The 17,742-nt window shown below is 41.1% G+C and overlaps 1 protein-coding gene across 6 annotated transcripts in view; it reads right to left on the bottom strand.

The window, feature by feature from the left end:
• The window catches only part of Cdk8 (cyclin dependent kinase 8), a 65,626-nt gene extending 53,309 nt beyond the window's left edge, over positions 1–12,317 (bottom strand). For 3 of the 6 annotated variants that reach the window (XM_041678212.1, XM_041678211.1, XM_041678209.1), the window contains exon 1: positions 11,749–12,315. In XM_041678212.1, coding sequence (XP_041534146.1) covers positions 11,749–11,876 — 128 coding nt within the window. In that variant the 5' untranslated portion in view covers positions 11,877–12,315. Of the gene's footprint in view, positions 1–384; positions 540–11,748 lie in introns of those variants that run through there. The other 3 variants (XM_041678208.1, XM_041678213.1, XM_041678210.1) reach the window with 3 other exon arrangements.
• Between the last annotated feature and the right edge of the window lie 5,425 nt (positions 12,318–17,742).

The raw sequence follows: 17,742 nt of genomic DNA on the forward strand, positions 1-17,742 counted from the left end.
CTCTAAGTTTCCTAAAGAGTTAAATCACTGGTTGTTCAACAGTGAATCACCTGTATCTGACACATGAATAGAACTCAGGGCATAATTGATTTCCTTTAACTAGCTACCAAATACATTATAGGAATCAAATTTACAAAAAGAACTATTGCCAAAGAGAAACCAAAATGAAATGCCAAATAATTAACTGATGTAATTTTACATTTAAAATAAATGTCAGTGAGCAAAGTGTATCTGGCTCTGTTTGACGTCTTCCTTGGAATCAGATAGAAATTCAATTTTTGGAAACAGAGTCATATTTAAACCACTAGGTGAAGCCACCCCAGAGAAAACAAGCATTAGCAAGTGTATCCATCCTGTGACCTGAAACCTCCATGATTCACCTACTTCCTTGTTGCATGGAGGCCGCTCGTTGTTTCCTGGCTGCTCAGCCTCTCTGACTCTGCCTTTCTCCCAGCATTCAGTTTTCCCCGCCTAAGTTCTGTCCTGGTATAGGTCCAAAACAATATTCACCAATGGTATTCCCAGCATACAGAAGGGAATCCCACATCACCTCCCTTTTCCTGTTTAAATAAAAAGGAAGGTTTTAATTTTAACATAGTAAAATTACATATAACAGGGCTGGCAAGATGGCTCAGGTTAAAAGCACTAGCTGTTCTTCTAGATAGTTCTGAGTTCAATTCCCAGCAACCACATGGTGGCTCACAGCCATCTACAATAAGATCTGGTGCCAACTCTGTATACACAATAAATAAGTAAATCTTTAAAAAAAAAAAAGGTAAAATTACATATAACAAAACAGGTATCAAGCAAGAATTATAGCTACAATATTTATATCTTCTTTATATTTTATTATAACTAAGGAAAACTATAACTATAAACTATAAATTCTTCAACTCCATCAAAGACTCTAGAAGGATATAATATTACCTAATTAAACAGGAGGTGCACTGTAAGCAACGTAAAAAGCTCTAGAATTGACAGAGACATCTCACTGCCTGGACAGTCACCCAAAGTTCTTCTGTACTGTTGGGGCATCCAATCTTCAGCCCACAGGCCCATAGTATCCAGCAGACTTTTCCATGAAGCAGGAAATTTCAAAGACAGTTCCACCTACATTGGCAGTTTGTCAGTCACATTTTTCTTTGTCCTGCAGAATGTCTAGCAGACTCTTTCATAAAGCAGGAACCCTGAAGGATGGTCTCACCTTTAGGCAAGTTCAGCAGTCGTTTCTCTGTGGGTCCTGCATATCCAGTTCATCAAGCAATCCAGGCAAGAGCAGTTTCTTGTCCAAATGGCTAACAAACTCCATAAGGAGCCTCTTCAATATGCATTTCCTCTTCAAGCTATTGGTGCTGCCAGGAGCAGATGTGTCTCATTGTCATGTAAAATCCTAAACCAGGTGGTGGTGGCACACGCCTTTAATCCCAGCACTCGGGAGGCAGAGGCAGGCGGATCTCTGTGAGTTCGAGGCCAGCCTGGTCTACAAGAGCTAGTTCCAGGACAAGCTCCAAAAGCTACAGAGAAACCCTGTCTCGAAAAAGAAAAAGAAAAAAGAAGAAAAAAAAGAAGAAAAAAAAGAAAAATCCTAAGTTCTTAAAACATTTTAGATGCCATATACCATATTCAGAAGGTCTTTGAAAGGTTTAAAGAATGCCTATACATCTCCGTACATCTAGAAAATCTAACATGACTACAAGCTTGACTATTAAAGATTATCTATTAATCTATATTTCTTAATTATACATTATATTTTCAAATGAGCTGTACAAACACAATACCTTAATTAAGAGCAGAAATATACATATACACAGTATCTAACAAAATTCACCTTAAATTTGTATCAATAGAGTAAGAGCCATACCAAAGCAAAGTACTCATCTCTATGCTTATCCCCCTTTAAATGTAAAAGAGCATTTATAATCAGTATTTGGGAATATAGGCATAGTTATTCTCCAAACTGCTTCCTGCTGTTTATTGGGCGAAGTAATTTTTTTGAGGGGTGTTCAAGGCAACCTTTCAGGGGATTTTGGTCCATCAAACCATATTAGTCTGGAGTATTCCACAAGTTCTCATCTTCTGTGAAAACAAAAGCAGAACTTCTTTTCCAAAGCAAGATGTCCTTAGACCCATATTTTGAATTTGACATACCTTTAAAATATTTATGTTGGTTTAGCTTAGCAATTCCCAGAATCAAATGTCTTCTGCAGTCAAAAAATTCAAAGAAAACACAATAATATTCATAATCCAGACTCTCTGTGTATATTCCATCTTTACATGGCTTATTATTTTTTTACTCCCTATATGACTGTCTATACTGTCTCCCTAAAGACTTTGTTTTAATTTTTTTTAATGATTTACTTGTTTTCCAACTATCTATACTCTTTTTCTTCTCTCTCCCAAGCCTATGTACAACACTGTGACCCATTTAGAGGTCTTTTATGTCTGAATCTGTCCTATTGCGTATCTGTAATTCTTTACTGTCTTGAAGAGCTTTTAAAACAGTGAGCAGCTAGGTTGCAGCTGCTATGGATGCTGGCTCCGCCTCTCTCCACTTTTAAAATGGTGGAGGTACCACTACTGCCAGCTCTGGGACTGCCAGGTAGGAGCCACGCTCAGCACTTTAACTCTTTTTTTTTTCTTTTTTTTTTTAAATATTTATTTATTTATTTATTATGTATACAATATTCTGTCTGTATGTCTGAAGGCCAGAAGAGGGCGCCAGACCTCTTTACAGATGGTTGTGAGCCACCATGTGGTTGCTGGGAATTGAACTCAGAACCTTTGGAAGAGCAGGCAATGCTCTTAACCACTGAGCCATCTCTCCAGCCCCCAGCACTTTAACTCTGAGAATGAGCATGCAACACATAAACCCTTTTCATCTGAGTAATAGCTGAATCTGCCATGCAGAGCACTGCGCAGCCTGGAAATATCTCTGTGTGTGGTGGTGGAAATCCGCCAGGCTCTCCTGCCTGTGCAAGCCTAGTAGACCTGATCCTGCCACCTGCCCAGGTGGGGAGCGCTGAGCCATGGGCATGGTCTCAGCTACTTTCCTCCCAACCAAGTGGCCACACAAACACCCGCACCCACAAATGCCATTCAAATGCTCCACAGCCAGAGTTTGCGCTCACAGCACGGTCCAGGGAGCCACATTTTAAAATCACGTGGCTTTTTTTCTGCTATGGCTAAATCAGGAAAACCTCTCTTAAAGGAGCCATGCCTCTGTTTGCTTCTAGCCAACAGTCCACCCAAGAAAATGCCACTACCAAAACAAACCATGTTTAACTGTTCTTTTGTGTCTAGAATTACTTCTTAAGCTTTCTCAGGTTTTTATGTGGATGTAGTTACCCACGATGGCACACCAATCTGTTGGAGGAAGCTGCTTGTTGGTTCCTGCCCCCCACTGCTTAGACCCAAAATAATCAAACAGAAACTATATTAATTAAATCACTGCTTGGCCCATTAGCTCTAGCTTCTTATTGGCTAACTCTTACATATAAATTTAATCCATTTCTATTAATTTGTGTAGTACCATGTGGCTGTGGCGTACCAGCTAAAATTCTGGTTCCTGTCTCCGGCCAGCCTACATGGCTTCTCTCTGACTCTGCCTCCTTTCTCCCAGCATTCAATTTAGTTTTCCCTGCCTATCTAAGTTCTGCTCTGCTATAGGTCCAAATCAGTCCTTTATTAACCAATGGTATTCCTAGCATACAGAGGGGAATCCCACATCACTTCTTTTAGAACAGAAGCCTTCAAACCATAAATGCTTCACTACCCACTCCCTAGCTTCCTCGACTCAATGTATTCAATGGAGACCACAGCACTAACAAGTTTCCTTTCTATTAAACTCCTTTAGTGCTCTAGAAGCCTATGAATTCAGGTGTACACAACAAGGGGCAGAGGCCCCAGAGTTCCTCTTTATAAGAATATTTGTTAATTTCAGGGCTATAATGATGTTACGGATTTTAGAGAAATGGGAAACTGAGTAGTAGGTAACCTAAATAATCATTTACATCAAAAAAGTAAACCACAAACTCCATGCCAACATTGGTTCAGAGATCAATTATATCTTTCTTAATTTCAGAAGTATGGGTTCAATCCTCATTTACGTAGACTCATTTGTAAAGTGTATTTCAAAAACACTAAAGTTTTCAGTGGCTGGGTAAAGAACTTGAACAACACACTTGGATTCCACAGTCTGCCTTTGCTTTTGTTTCTTCAAGCTCACTCAGGATATTGATCCAGCAACCTTTGCTTCTCGTGCTATTTTTGGAAGGCACTGCATTTCTACTCTCCTATAATATGCCTCAAGTTCTTAATTGCAGCAACATTTAACAATTTGCAAGCATGAATTTCAGGTGCATACACATGCACCTGTCACCATTTGGCAATATGCCAGTAGCTGAGAGCAATTGCTGCCCTAGAAGAAATCTATACCTTCTCACCCATAAATATTCACTGGAAAAACCCACAGGACATACAAACAGTAAGTACAGATACACTGAAGCAGCCACATAATAAACCAATCCAGGGCAAATTATATTTTGTGGGGTGATGAATGAACTTTCACTTGAATAGATTTAGTATTTCTGAGTCACCATGACAGACCATGGTGTGTGTACTACCCTAGACTAAGCCAATTTAATACAGCCTTGCACACAAAAACATACACCCTGGTCCGAAACAAGTTACTACAGATACTTTAAAACCAGTGTTCAGCTGCTTTGGATGACTCAGAAATTCTATTCCCAGGTTTATACCTAAGATAATTGAAAACACATCCACAGTAACTCATACCTAAAAGTTTATAATAGCATCATCTATAACAGCCTCAAAGAGGAAACAACTTAAATGTCCAACTGACGAATATGGTATACTCACACAATGCACTATAACTTAACCCCAAGAAAGGCAATAGAAGCTGCAAGAGAAGATAGGAGTAACTGGTAACGGGCACTTAACTTCTTTATGGATGAAATGCTCTGGAATGAGACAATGTCAATGGCTACACAGCCTGTAAATACAGTGAGGTTGAATTTTATAGCTTACATCAAAGCAACTTACAACAGTAGAAACTCATTTGGAGACCTTAAAAGAGTGTGTGTGTGTGTGTGTGTGTGTGTGTGTGTGTATACAAACATGCGTTCATGCCTCAGGTGGAAGTAAAGGGACAACTTTAAGGAGTCAAGGTATTTCCTTCCACTATGGCTTTATGGGTTCTGGAGATGGAACTTAGGTCAGGCTTACACAGCAAGTACTCTTACCTGCTCAACCATCTATCTGGCCCAGTTTGGAACTTCTGATAACTGCCTTGAAGAATACTGAAAAATCATTGACACCAAAGTCTTCAAGTATTAAGGTTAAAACAGCAGGTGAGTGGGGCTGGAGAGATGAGAAGGCTCAGCAGCTAAGAGCGAGAACTCCTGCAGAAAACTCAGCTTCATTCCCAGCACCATATGGTAGCTCACAACCACCTGTAATCCAGATGCCCTATTCTGATCTCTGAGGGCACCAGTATTCATGTTTACATACTCAACCACACAGATACATATACTTTAAAAAACAATAAAAATAAATTACAGCAATAAGTGAATGCCATCAACTAGACATACCAGACACTCCTTGAGGTGACAAAGAGAGTATTGTAGTAACTTCTAAGTAAAAAAGAGATGGCCAACATCTATCTCAGCTAGTATAAAGGAAAGGGCAATAGTATATTTAATTTCTAGCAGGAGCTAAGGACAGAAAAAGAGTAAAGCAATCAGAACTGGATTCATTAATAAAAAGACACTGCAAAGAAAAGGTCAGCACCAAGCACAGGGAAAAAACTGCCACAAATCTGGCATATATCCTTCCTACTAACAAATATATCACATTTCAAATGTTTGTAAATCAGAATTCATAACTAAAAATAATTTACAAATGGTCAACAATAGTTTTTTATTATTTTTATTTTCCTAGTTGAAATCCGGTATAGGAGAAATCCCACCCCTACCTTTTGTCTCTCTACACATCAGAGTGCCAACCAGAGAAATTCCACTATTTCCTAAACCTTTAACTAGAGAAAGACTCACCCACCTCAATCTATAGTCACTGCTGCTTCCATAGAACCCTAGCTCCAGCTCTCTGTGAGGCCAAGCCAAGTTATGGTAGCTCCATGCATCTGAGAGGCCACCTGGACTGCATGGTCAACTGTGCTGATGGAAAGCTGCTACAAATAAGCTGTTTGGTACATGTAGATAAATACAGCCCGACTGACAAAACAGAGACCTTATTACAGTCAGGGGGGGAAGAGAACATTTATGAGGCTTAAACTACTACACACACAGCAAGGCACAAAAGAAACTAGAAAAGAAAATAAGTCAGAAAAGCATGGCAGAGAAAAACCTCCACCCACGGATGAGGCTTTGCAGGAACAATAAAAAGCATATTTTTCCTATTCCTCAGAATGACCTGGCGAGCTCTTCTCATTTTCCAACAATCAAATACTGTCATCTTGAAGAGTTTTTCCAAAAAATCCCAAAGTAATCCAGAGCTTCCTTCCCTGCATTACAATAACATTATTATAGTGCTTATTAAAATTGCTATAATTTTTGACGAGTTTATTTCTCCAGGAGATACTTCCTCAAATAATGCAATGTTTCATCCACCTTTGCCTTCCCAATGCTTCAGACTGTGGCACAGAGAAAGGCCCAATAGATAGCTCAGTGAATTGAGTTTTTCTAATCTTGGAAGACTCAATCGAACTAACAGCTCACACGAACAAGTTCCAATTGAATTAATTTGCCAACCCTACAACTAAGAAGCAAACAAACAGAAAATAAAAAAAAAAAAGATGGATTCTAAGCATCAAACCTGAAAATGACCGTTTTAAAACAGGAGCTAAAAATGTACTACTCAATGCCACATATATGCACTGTAAATATTATTCTTGTTCCTTCCCATCACTCTCCCCTGCTCCAACGAGAAAGGGTTTCTCTGTGTAGCTTTGGAGACAGTCCTGAAACTTACTTTGTAGACCAGGCTAACTTTGAAATCACAGAGATCTGCCTGCCTCTGCCACCACTGCCTGCCTCCCATTACGTTTGTTTTTGTAGCACAATCTAATGTATATTATATTTTATATTTCAATTACATGAAAGTTCCATTACGTTTTTAAAAGGTTGTAAGAAACACTTATTAATGTATATCCAAAGAATCAAAACTATAATAAACACTGAATCAAGAGTCCCTTGTGCACCAGGCAGTGGTGGTGTACACCTTTAATCCCAGCACTTGAGGCAGGAGAATCTCTGTGAGTTCAAGGACAGCATGGTCTAAAAGAGATAGTTACAGAGAAACCCTGTTGTGGGGGCAAGGGGAGTCCCTCGTGCTGGCTCCCCAACAACAAGACAACCACGGGAGCAGGTATTAACCCAAAGTCAAGGTGGCAAAATGAATGTTGGGTAGCTTTTGCATCTTTGGGAGTTGCCCAATTTTTTTATCTTTAATTTTGACAACTTATGAGAATCAATGCTAAACTTGAGTGGGATGGAGAGACAGCTCAGTAACTAAGTTGTTGGTCTTGCAGAGGACCTGGATATCCGCCCTCCCAAATCCCCCGAAGACAGAGTTTCCTAGTAGCTATGGAGCCAGTCCGGGAACTCACTCTGTATATCAGGCTGGTCTCGAACTCAGAGATTGCCTGTCTCTGCCTCACAAGTACTGGGATTAAAGACATGTGCCACCACTACTAGGCAGGACCTGAGCTTGATTCCCAGCATCCACATTATGGCTCACAACCATCCATAACTTCAAGCAATCATGTATGTGGTACACATTCATACATACAAAATAAAATTAAAAAGCACAAGATGCTAAAGTAGGGTTGTTTAAGTTCAAGACCAGCCTGAGTCACAGAGTGGTTGCAAGTCATCTTGGACTATATGAGCCAGCAGATCGATGGTATCTGAAGTGTCAATGGAGGTAGGGATGCTGTCTGGAGTCGTCGTTTTAACTATATGAATGAAGCAAAGTGGTTAAGAGCATGGGCTCCATTGCAGCCAGGTGTGGTAGCACACTCCTTTAATCCCAGCACTCAGAAGGCAAAGGTAGGCAAACCTCTGTGAGTTCCAAGCCAGCATGGTTTACAAAGCAAGGGGGGTGGGGACACATGGGCTCCAGAATACACATATTGCAAAGATGTTCTCAAGTCCTAACTGACATGGCTACTCACAGGACAAATCTGCTTATCTTTTAATGGCTTAGTTTCCTGACCATAATAGGATTGATAGTTCTTATGAAATTAAATAAATAAATGTAGGGTGCTTCAGCCAGGACCTAGGACTGGTACCATTACCTCTATCAACTAATTTCTTGAGTTTTCCACAAACATGGTCCAAAGTTTCCTGCTTCTCTCTCCCTCCCCTACCTCCTCTTTGGCCTACTGAATGTAACTATAACAGATTAAGAATACTTTGGTGGGACCAAGTCCCAAGAAGCAGAGGCAAGATCTTTGAGTTCAAGGCTAGCCTGTTCTGTGGTCAACATTCAAAGCTCCACAGTGAGACTTTTATCTCAAAACAAACAAAATAAACCACTTCTGTGCTTCCCCCCAGGAAACTCTTGCTCTAAGTTGATTTTTTTTTAATATTCTCTCTCTCTCTCTCTCTCTCTCTCTCTCTCTCTCTCTCTCTCTCTCGTGTGTGAGCACACACACACAATCTCTCACACAACCTACCTCAGGGTGTTGCTCAGCAGCCCAGGCTAGTCTAAAACTCAATTTTCCTGCCTTAGCCTCATAAAAGCTGAGATTACAAGCACACAACACCACTTCTGGACAAATTAATTTTTTTAATTCTATAAATGCCCAGTGATTATATGAAGAAAATCGTAAAAACAAACTTTATATCTTAAATTTCTTCCATTCTGCCAGGCAGTGGTGGTGCACGCCCTTTAATTTCAGGCAGGTGGATCTCTGAGTTCAAGGCCAGGCTGGTCTACAAGAGCTAGTTCCAGGACAACTAGGGCTATATAAAGAAACCCTGTCTCAAAAAACAAAAACAACAAAAAAAAAAAATCCCATTCTTTCAAACATACATTTGGTTGCCCCCTAAGGAGTACTCTTTGGATATTAAGGAATGAAAGATGCTATCTCATTTATTGCACATTAAAGAATGAATTAATTTCAAGATGTACTTCATGAACTTATTTTTAACTCGATTAAAAATCTGAAATTAGCAGGATTATAAAAGATCCTTTATCTCTGTATACAGTCATGCTTAAAGTACTTCCCCATTCCCTGCATTCCTTAGGATGCTGATTTTTATCTGGCAAGTGGTATACAAGAGGGTAGTGTTACTAACTCATTATGTCAAAGTTATCTCCTAAATTTTAATAATTTAACAAGCTAATTCCCCTACTCTAAATTATTTTATTAATTGCTCATATTCTGTTTACTGTACAGCTGAAAGAAATATTTTCATGTATTCATTAATACCCAAGTATGTCCAAGCAAAGGTAATCTTCATTATTTAATTTTACTGGAGGGCTCTAGAATCTCTGCAAAGTGTTATTGCCTACCCAGGTTCCTTGAGGAACTACATCTTGATGACATCTCAGTGGCAGAATATATCATTGACTTGAAAGCAAATCACTACCAAAAGCAAATAACTTGACCATCTTATTATAAAAGATTAAAACAGCCACAAAGTTTATTATATACCAAATCTAAAAATGCATAAACTTATGCTTCAATGACATAAGCTCAAAAACTTCAAAAATATAACGTAGCACTTTACTAGTCTGGCCTTATGAACAAGCCAAACGGAAAAGTATTCCCAGTGGAAAACAAAACTGTTCTCATTCTAAAACTCTCTTGACATTTGATTCACTACAAAAGATACTAAGGTTCATCACAATAAACAGAATCATTAAAGGTTGCTGGAAAACCAACCCAAAGGATTACAGCTTTAAACAAATTCCACCAAATGCAAATATTCATCTGCAATTGCAATAAATGATTAAGAAATACACACTAACACCAGTTACTTTTAAGATATGTCATTTCTTCTGAAATTATTCTTAACAGCCCAGATGGAACCTACCATCAAGATGTAAAAGGTATTTAAAGTACCTGCCTCGTATACATTATATACTTAAAAAGCCCACAATCAAGCACATTTGGTATTTTATTAGAGTAACTTAGCAATTTGTGAAACCAGAACTGGCTCCTTTCACAAGAATAAAACATAAAAATCACTAGCATTCTGAAAAATACGACAAATTGGCCAAATGTACCACAATATCAAATGTCTTGGGAGTGGAGATTTTATGACCATGTCCCAAACTGTGTGATACTGAGAAATGAAAGATGCTTTAACCCTTTTGAAAAATATTATGCTGCAAATTCAGATGATTTCTTTAAATATAATTCTTTAGTAAAATGCTGACAAACAAATCTAGCTAGACAAGAATCAACAAGGGCTCTGGATGTCACTCACTGCTTTATCAATTCTGCTAAAAAGTACATGTAAAGCCACATGGCACCCAGAGCATTAAGTTTTCCACCCCTGCCTATATCTGCATGGTTTCACTGCTGCACAAAAGCACTGAAATACATTATAAGACGGTTTGATAAATCTAAGAGTTTAATAAGCAGACACTTCCTTCTCCATTACCCAGATTACTGAAGTATTTATAAATAAGCTCCATCGAAAAGAACGCGGCAGCTTTAACGGTGTCACTTCGTAGTGCTAATGCGGTTCTGACTATGCACTCCATGAATAGGAAAACGTCGTCTCTAAACAGCGAACTAGCAACTAGCCAAACAAGGGATGCTCAAGGAAAGCCGTTTCTAATAAATCCAAAAAAAATAAGCTACAGCAATCTGTTCCAATAATTTCCTAGTGTCAAAGGCAACAGAGATAATACCTACGTGTACAAGAGAAAGATGGGAAATTAATAAACATTTTCTCCCCAACTAAGAATTACTTTTCCTTTTGTTAATATTACAATGCAGTCATTTACTGACAAAGAAAAACTGAGGGCCTCAATTCACTGTTAAGAAGCAAAATTGAGAGCATTACCAGTCATAGGTTTTTTTTCTTGTTTCTAGGGGAGACTATCTAGAGCTAAAAGATTACTTAAAGTTCACTGACAGCTGATAAATTCTGGTTAAAGAACTTGCACAACACAGCCCCTATCTGTCACTTGTTTTTTCCCCCCCACAACCATCCACTCTGCACCAAATCCCCATTGTTCTATATAAAAACTCACAGCTAATGATACCTGAAGAGCAACTGCTGAATTTACATTGCAGATGATCCTCCATGGAACTCTCCAGACATTCACTCCTCTTCGCACCCCCCCCCCCCAACAATCAAATCCAAATTTGGTCATCCACTGTTCACAATTGATAAGGGAAAAAAAAAAGATCTCTGCTTCTCTTCCAGACGGATGGATGTCATTCCAGAGGCGGGTGAGTTAGTCCCCAAAAGGTTACCGCGATAAATCGACCAAAGAAAAGCATGTATTTTATAACGACTAAAACAAAACTGTACTGTGCTGAAATTCACTAAAAAAGGTACACTGCCCATGAGACACACGGTCCTTCTCCCTCTCGAACGCAGGGTTTCTTGTGGGTTTAGATTCCTGGGACGGACACCACTTCCTCCCCAAAGCAGACTGGCCGGGACAGAAGCAGAGGTAGTGGGGACCACGGCCGGCCACCTGCCTCTCAGCCTCGGGGACACCCGCGACACCCATACTCACCCATCTTTCCTCTTCGCCTTGTAGACGTGCCCGTAAGTGCCTCGACCAACTTTGCAGCCCTCGTATTCAAACAGGTCCTCGACCCGCTCCCGTTCGCTGCTCAGCTTCACTTTAAAGTCATAGTCCATTGTCACAGCCTCCGAGGCCGGGGTGCTGGGGTGGGGGGCCGAGGGCAGCGGAGAGATCGGGCCGCGCGGCAGCGGCAGCCGCAGCCCCCGAGCTACACTCGCCGGCCGCAGCACCAGCCCGCCTCACGCGGCGACGGCAGGAGGCCCCGCGCGGGCGTCGGGGACATCCAGGGGAGAGCCGGGCGGTCCCCGCGGGCGCGCGACAGCCGAGGGACGCGCTGGGGGCGGGGAGCGGCGTCCGCCCTTGTCCCCGCGCTCCCGGGGCGCCGGCTCGCGCGCGGTTGGCCGCGCGTGCTGCTGCGGGCGCGGGGCGGCCACGGCTGGCTCTGCTCGTCGCCCACGCGCGTCCGCGCCTCACCTTCTCCCACACGCGCTCACGCACACTCAGGCTGCCATCAGCCCCGACAGACCAGCAACGCCACACAACAGCCGGTAGCTCCCTTCGAGAGAGGAGGAGGGCGGGCAGGCGGGCGCCGAACACGGCAGCCGCTGTCGTAAAAACGTCGCGGAGCCTCACGTTGACTCCGCCCCACCTGCGAGCGGCTCTGGAGGTGTCAGCCACCCCTTCTGACGCCGGCACGCAAAAGGGTCTCGCTCAGCAGCGGTACGGAGCTGCAGACAGACTCACCACGTGAACCAACCCGGTCAACCGCGCGGCCAGAAACTACAAGACTCAGAATACACTGTGGCTGCTCTAGCCGCCTCCTCTACGACGTCGCGAATTGAGAGCGTTGCATGATGGGACTGGTAGTCCATCTCGCAACCAGTTGCGGCTGCATGAGGATTATTTTTTTCCCAAAACCATAGCTTCACAATCTAAATTAGCCCATATAAGCTTAGCAAAAGACACTCGTTAATGAAGGGGTATTTTATATTGGAGTGACTTCTGAACTACAGGATTTAAACAACATTATTGCTGCCTCCCTCCAAGCCTCTACCTGTCTCTAACTACAATAAATTACGCAATTGTATTTATGGCTTGATTTCCTTCATCTGACTGTGTATTTCATTGAAGTTCTCGGGAAGCGTACCATTATACTTCAAGTCAGGTAAAGCTATTTTCCGTTCAGTGAAGATAGAACTCTAATTTTAAGTCTGTTGACACAAAAATACAATTATCACCTCGAAGAGAATAAGAGTTTATTCTAGAGCCAAATATGAGTGGTCATGGCTTAGGAACATAGATTTATTATCACAAATTCCAACTTGGAAATAGTTTACTGAAATCTTTATACCAAGAGAACAAACTTAACGGAGGGGGCTGGGGTGATTGATGGCTAGATTGATAAATTAAATGCTTGGCACATGTTGTAGTTACTGTAATAAACACCATGTCCACGCACAACTTAGGGAGGAAAGGATTTATATCAACTTACCGGTTAGTCTATCGTCAAGAAGTCAAAGCACCTTTTTTTTTGGGGGGGGGTATTTTTAAGCCATACATATTTTTTTTTAAGATCTTACTTTGCTTGGGAGGCAGAGGCAGGCGGATCTCTGTGAGTTCGAAACCAGCCTGGTCTACAAGAGCTAGTTCCAGGACAGGCTTCAAAACCACAGAGAAACCCTGTCTCGAAAAACCAAAAAAAAAAAAAAAAAAAAAAAGATCTTACTTTGGTTATATATTTATGCAATATTCTTTCTGTGTGTATGCCTGAAGGCCAGAAGAGGGCACCATTACAGATGGTTGTGAGCCACCATGTGGTTGCTGGGAATTGAACTCAGGACCTTTGGAAGAGCAGGCAATGCTCTTAACCGCTGAGCCATCTCTCCAGCCCCTAAGCCATACATATTTATGTGTGCCTGTAATACTACTGCTAGGGATGCATAAGAGGCAGGATCTCTGTAGCAGGATGACCAGCTAGTCTTACTGAAATGGTGTGCTCAAGGTTCCATGACAGACATCAACCTTTAGCCTCCAGACACAAGCATACACTCACATGCTTACACCTATGTGCATACACAAGAACACTTACACACACACTGGTGGAAACAGCGAGTAGGTTGGTGAAAGAAAAGCAAGAACGTATCTGCTATGGGCCGTACATGTCCTCTTCTGGCCAATTCTTAGCTTTTCGGTTGGTGGAAGTTACTGATCTGTTTATGAATCCCCTAAAGACTTAACTAATATGAAGATGTTAGGTCACAAACAGAGATGTGCAGGGCTGGAGAGATGGCTCAGTGGTTAAGAGCATTGCCTGCTCTTCCAAAGGTCATGAGTTCAATTCCCGGCAACCACATGGTGGCTCACAACCATCTGTAATGAGGTCTGCTGCCCTCTTCTGGTCTGCAGACATACACACAGACAGAATATTGTATACTGTATACATAATAAATAAATATTAAAAAAAAAACCTCACAAACAGAGATGAGCAATACATAGACTTCTGGTGGCTAAAAATAGCCCAAGATAATTTGTCTTCCAACTGGTAACATCCCAGTTCTCCCTAATTGTGGAAGTTTTAATCAATCTCGCTTGTAAAATAGTTTTGTTAATTTTTAATTATTTATTTATATTTCATAGATGAGTACTCTGCATATATATCTGCAAACCAGAAGACGACATCAGATCCTGTTATAGATTGTTGTGAGGCACCATGTGGTTACTGGGAATTGAACCCAGGACTCTTAACTGCTGAGCCATCTCTTGCCCACCCCCCCACCCCCACACATACACATATAGTATTTTGAGATGCAGATCTTTTGTGGGGGGAACTTCAGTTCAAAGCTCCCCCTGTTGGCCAAGCATCACACCTTTGTATGTGTGGAGGTCTAATGTGTGATGTCCCACACTGTGAGGTGTTTGTCTCTAGAATCTGATAACAGATGAGGATGACTAAGCAAGAAAGCCAGGGTTCAGGAGAGAGAAGTAACTAGTAAGGTAACTAGAGTAACTAGTAAGGACACAACAATGACAAAAAACCACCTGAATAAAATCAAGTCACATCTATTAGTTATAATGATCCAAGTTTGATTTATACCTACAATTGAAATAATCCAGAACAAGACTGGTCGATGGCTCAGAGGTTGGGGCACTTACTGCTCTCACAGAGGACCCATGTTTAGCTCCCAGCACCCACATGGTGTATCACAACTGCTTGTACTGCAGTATGACCGATCCAGTACCCTTTTCTTTTTTTTTTTTTTTTTTTTTTTTTTTTGGTTTTTTCGAGACAAGGTTTCTCTGTGGTTTTTTGGAGCCTGTCCTGGAACTAGCTCTGTAGACCAGGCTGGTCTCCAACTCACAGAGATCCGCCTGCCTCTGCCTCCCGAGTGCTGGGATTACAGGCGTGCGCCACCACTGCCCGGCCAGTACCCTTTTCTGACTGACAAACGGAGAGCACTTACATACATGCAGGCAAAACATCAATATAAAAAATGAAAATAAAGGGCTGGAGAGATGGCTCAGTGGTTAAGAGCATTGCCTGCTCTTCCAAAGGTCCTGAGTTCAATTCCCAGCAACCACATGGTGGCTCACAACCATCTATAATGAGGTCTGGTGCCCTCTTCTGGCCTGTAGACATACACACAGACAGAATATTGTATACATAATAAATAAATAAATAAATATTTTTTAAAAAATGAAAATAAAATATTTTAAAACAATAATCAAGAATGTAGTATGAGCTAGGAGGTGGTGGCAGATGCCTTTAATCCCAGAAGGCAGAGGCAGTTGGATCTCTGTGAGTTCAATGCCAGTCTGATCTATAGAGTGAGTTCCAGGACAGTCAGGGCTGTTACACAGAGAAATCCTGTCTCAAAAACCAAAGAAAAACAAAAAACAAAAAACAAAAAAACAAAAAAGAATTCAATATGTCCCAAAGAAGTAAATGCAACAGAGACACACAGAGAAAACCAGGCAGATCCACTTTTTTTTCCTCTTGTGTCTACAGTGATTTTCACTCTGAAATATTTCACTGAATGTTTAGAAAAATTTAAAGTATTATCTTCTAATTTTAGTGGATTTTTAAAGTCAATTTTATTTATAAATATAACCTCATAAAGAGTGGTGAATTTGCTGGATAGTGGTGGCACACATCTTTAATCCCAGCACTCGGAGGAAGAGGCAGGCAGATCTCCAAGTGGTTCAAGGCCAGCCTGGTCTACAGAGCAAGTTGGGTACAACCAGGACTACACGGAGAAAACCTGTCTCAAAACACCCAATAAATAAAGAGAAAAAAACTGTTAGTTCTAATTTAGGAGAGCTTGGCCTTAATACCTAAATTAATAATCTTTTGTTTGTGGGTAACAAATCTACCCAGTTGTCTTGGTATTGGAGCAAACTTTAGGTTAGGGAAGTAAGTAGAAAATTCACATTACAGATTAAATTGGATAATAATATAATAGTAACTCAAATTCTCATTTAACAAAATTGTATAGGAGTTGGGGGAGATTATTGCATGTACAAAAATATTATGAGCCGGGCGGTAGTGGCACATGCCTTTAATTCCAGTACTCCAGAGGCAGAGGCAGGAGGATCTCTATGAGTTCAAGGCTAGCCTGGTCAATAAGAGCTACTTCCAGGACAGGCACCAAACTACAGAGAAACTGTGTCTCGAAAAAAACAAACAAAAAATTATGAGGTCAGACTTCTGAGAAATCAGGATTCCACAGATTTTGTAAACATAACTAAACACTTTTTAATATTTATTTTATTTCATGTAATTCATGTTTTGCCTGAATATATGTCTATGTGAAGGTGTTAGACCTCCTGAAACTGTAGTTACAGACTATTGTGAGCTGCCATGTAGTTGCTGGGAATGAATCTAAGTCCTCTGGAAGAGCAGCCACTGCTCTTAACTACTGAGCCAACACTCCAGCCTGCATAATTAAATATTTTTAATTTTTTTTTTTGATTTTTCGAGACAGGGTTTCTCCGTAGCTTTTGTTTTTTTTTGTTTGTTTGTTTTTTGTTTTTTTTAAATATTTATTTATTTATTATGTATACAATATTCTGTCTGTGCGTATGTCTCCAGGCCAGAAGAGGGCACCAGACCTCATTACAGATGGTTGTGAGCCACCATGTGGTTGCTGGGAATTGAACTCAGGACCTTTGGAAAGGCAGGCAATGCTCTTAACCTCTGAGCCATCTCTCCAGCCCTCTCCGTAGCTTTTGGTTCCTGTCCTGGAACTAGCTCTTGTAGACCAGGCTGGCCTCGAACTCACAGAGATCCGCCTGCCTCTGCCTCCCAAGTGCTGGGATTAAAGGCGTGAGGCACCACCGCCCGGCAATATTTTTAATTTTTAAAATTTTATTTACATAATCAAATCTTTCATATTTTATAGTAGAGTTCAATAGAAGTCACATTTTAAATATCTATTTATTTATTCTATTATGTGTATAGCAATCCTTCCACGTGTGCCTGCAAGCCAGAAGGGGGCGCCAGGTCTCATTATAGATGGCTGTAAGCCACCATGTGGTTGCTGGGAATTGAACTCAGGACCTGTGGAAGAGCAGTCAGTGCTCTTAACCTCTGAGCCATCTCTCCAGCCCCTAGAAGTCACATTTTAATATTGTTCATTCACTTCTTTTGTTTTTAGAAGAGACAGGGTTTCTCTGCTTAACACTGCCTGTCCTGAGAACTCAGGTTGACCTCACACTCACAGAGATCTGCCTGCTTCTGCATCCTGAGTGTTGGGATTAAAGGCATGCGCCACCACCACTCTTCTTGTCCATTCACTTTTTTTGTTTTTGTTTTTTATTGATATTTATTGAGCTCTACATTTTTCTCTGCTCCCCTCCCTGCCTCTCCCCTTCCCCCTTCAACCTTCACACAAGGTCCCCATGCTCCCAGTTTACTCAGGAGATCTTGTCTTTTTCTGCTTTCTACTTCCCATGTAGATTAGATCTATGTAAGTCTCTCTTAGT

This window comes from Microtus oregoni, unplaced genomic scaffold (assembly GCF_018167655.1).
Source record: "Microtus oregoni isolate MIOR12 unplaced genomic scaffold, Mior012 000029F_ref0000214, whole genome shotgun sequence".
NCBI classification, from domain to species: domain Eukaryota; kingdom Metazoa; phylum Chordata; class Mammalia; order Rodentia; family Cricetidae; genus Microtus; species Microtus oregoni.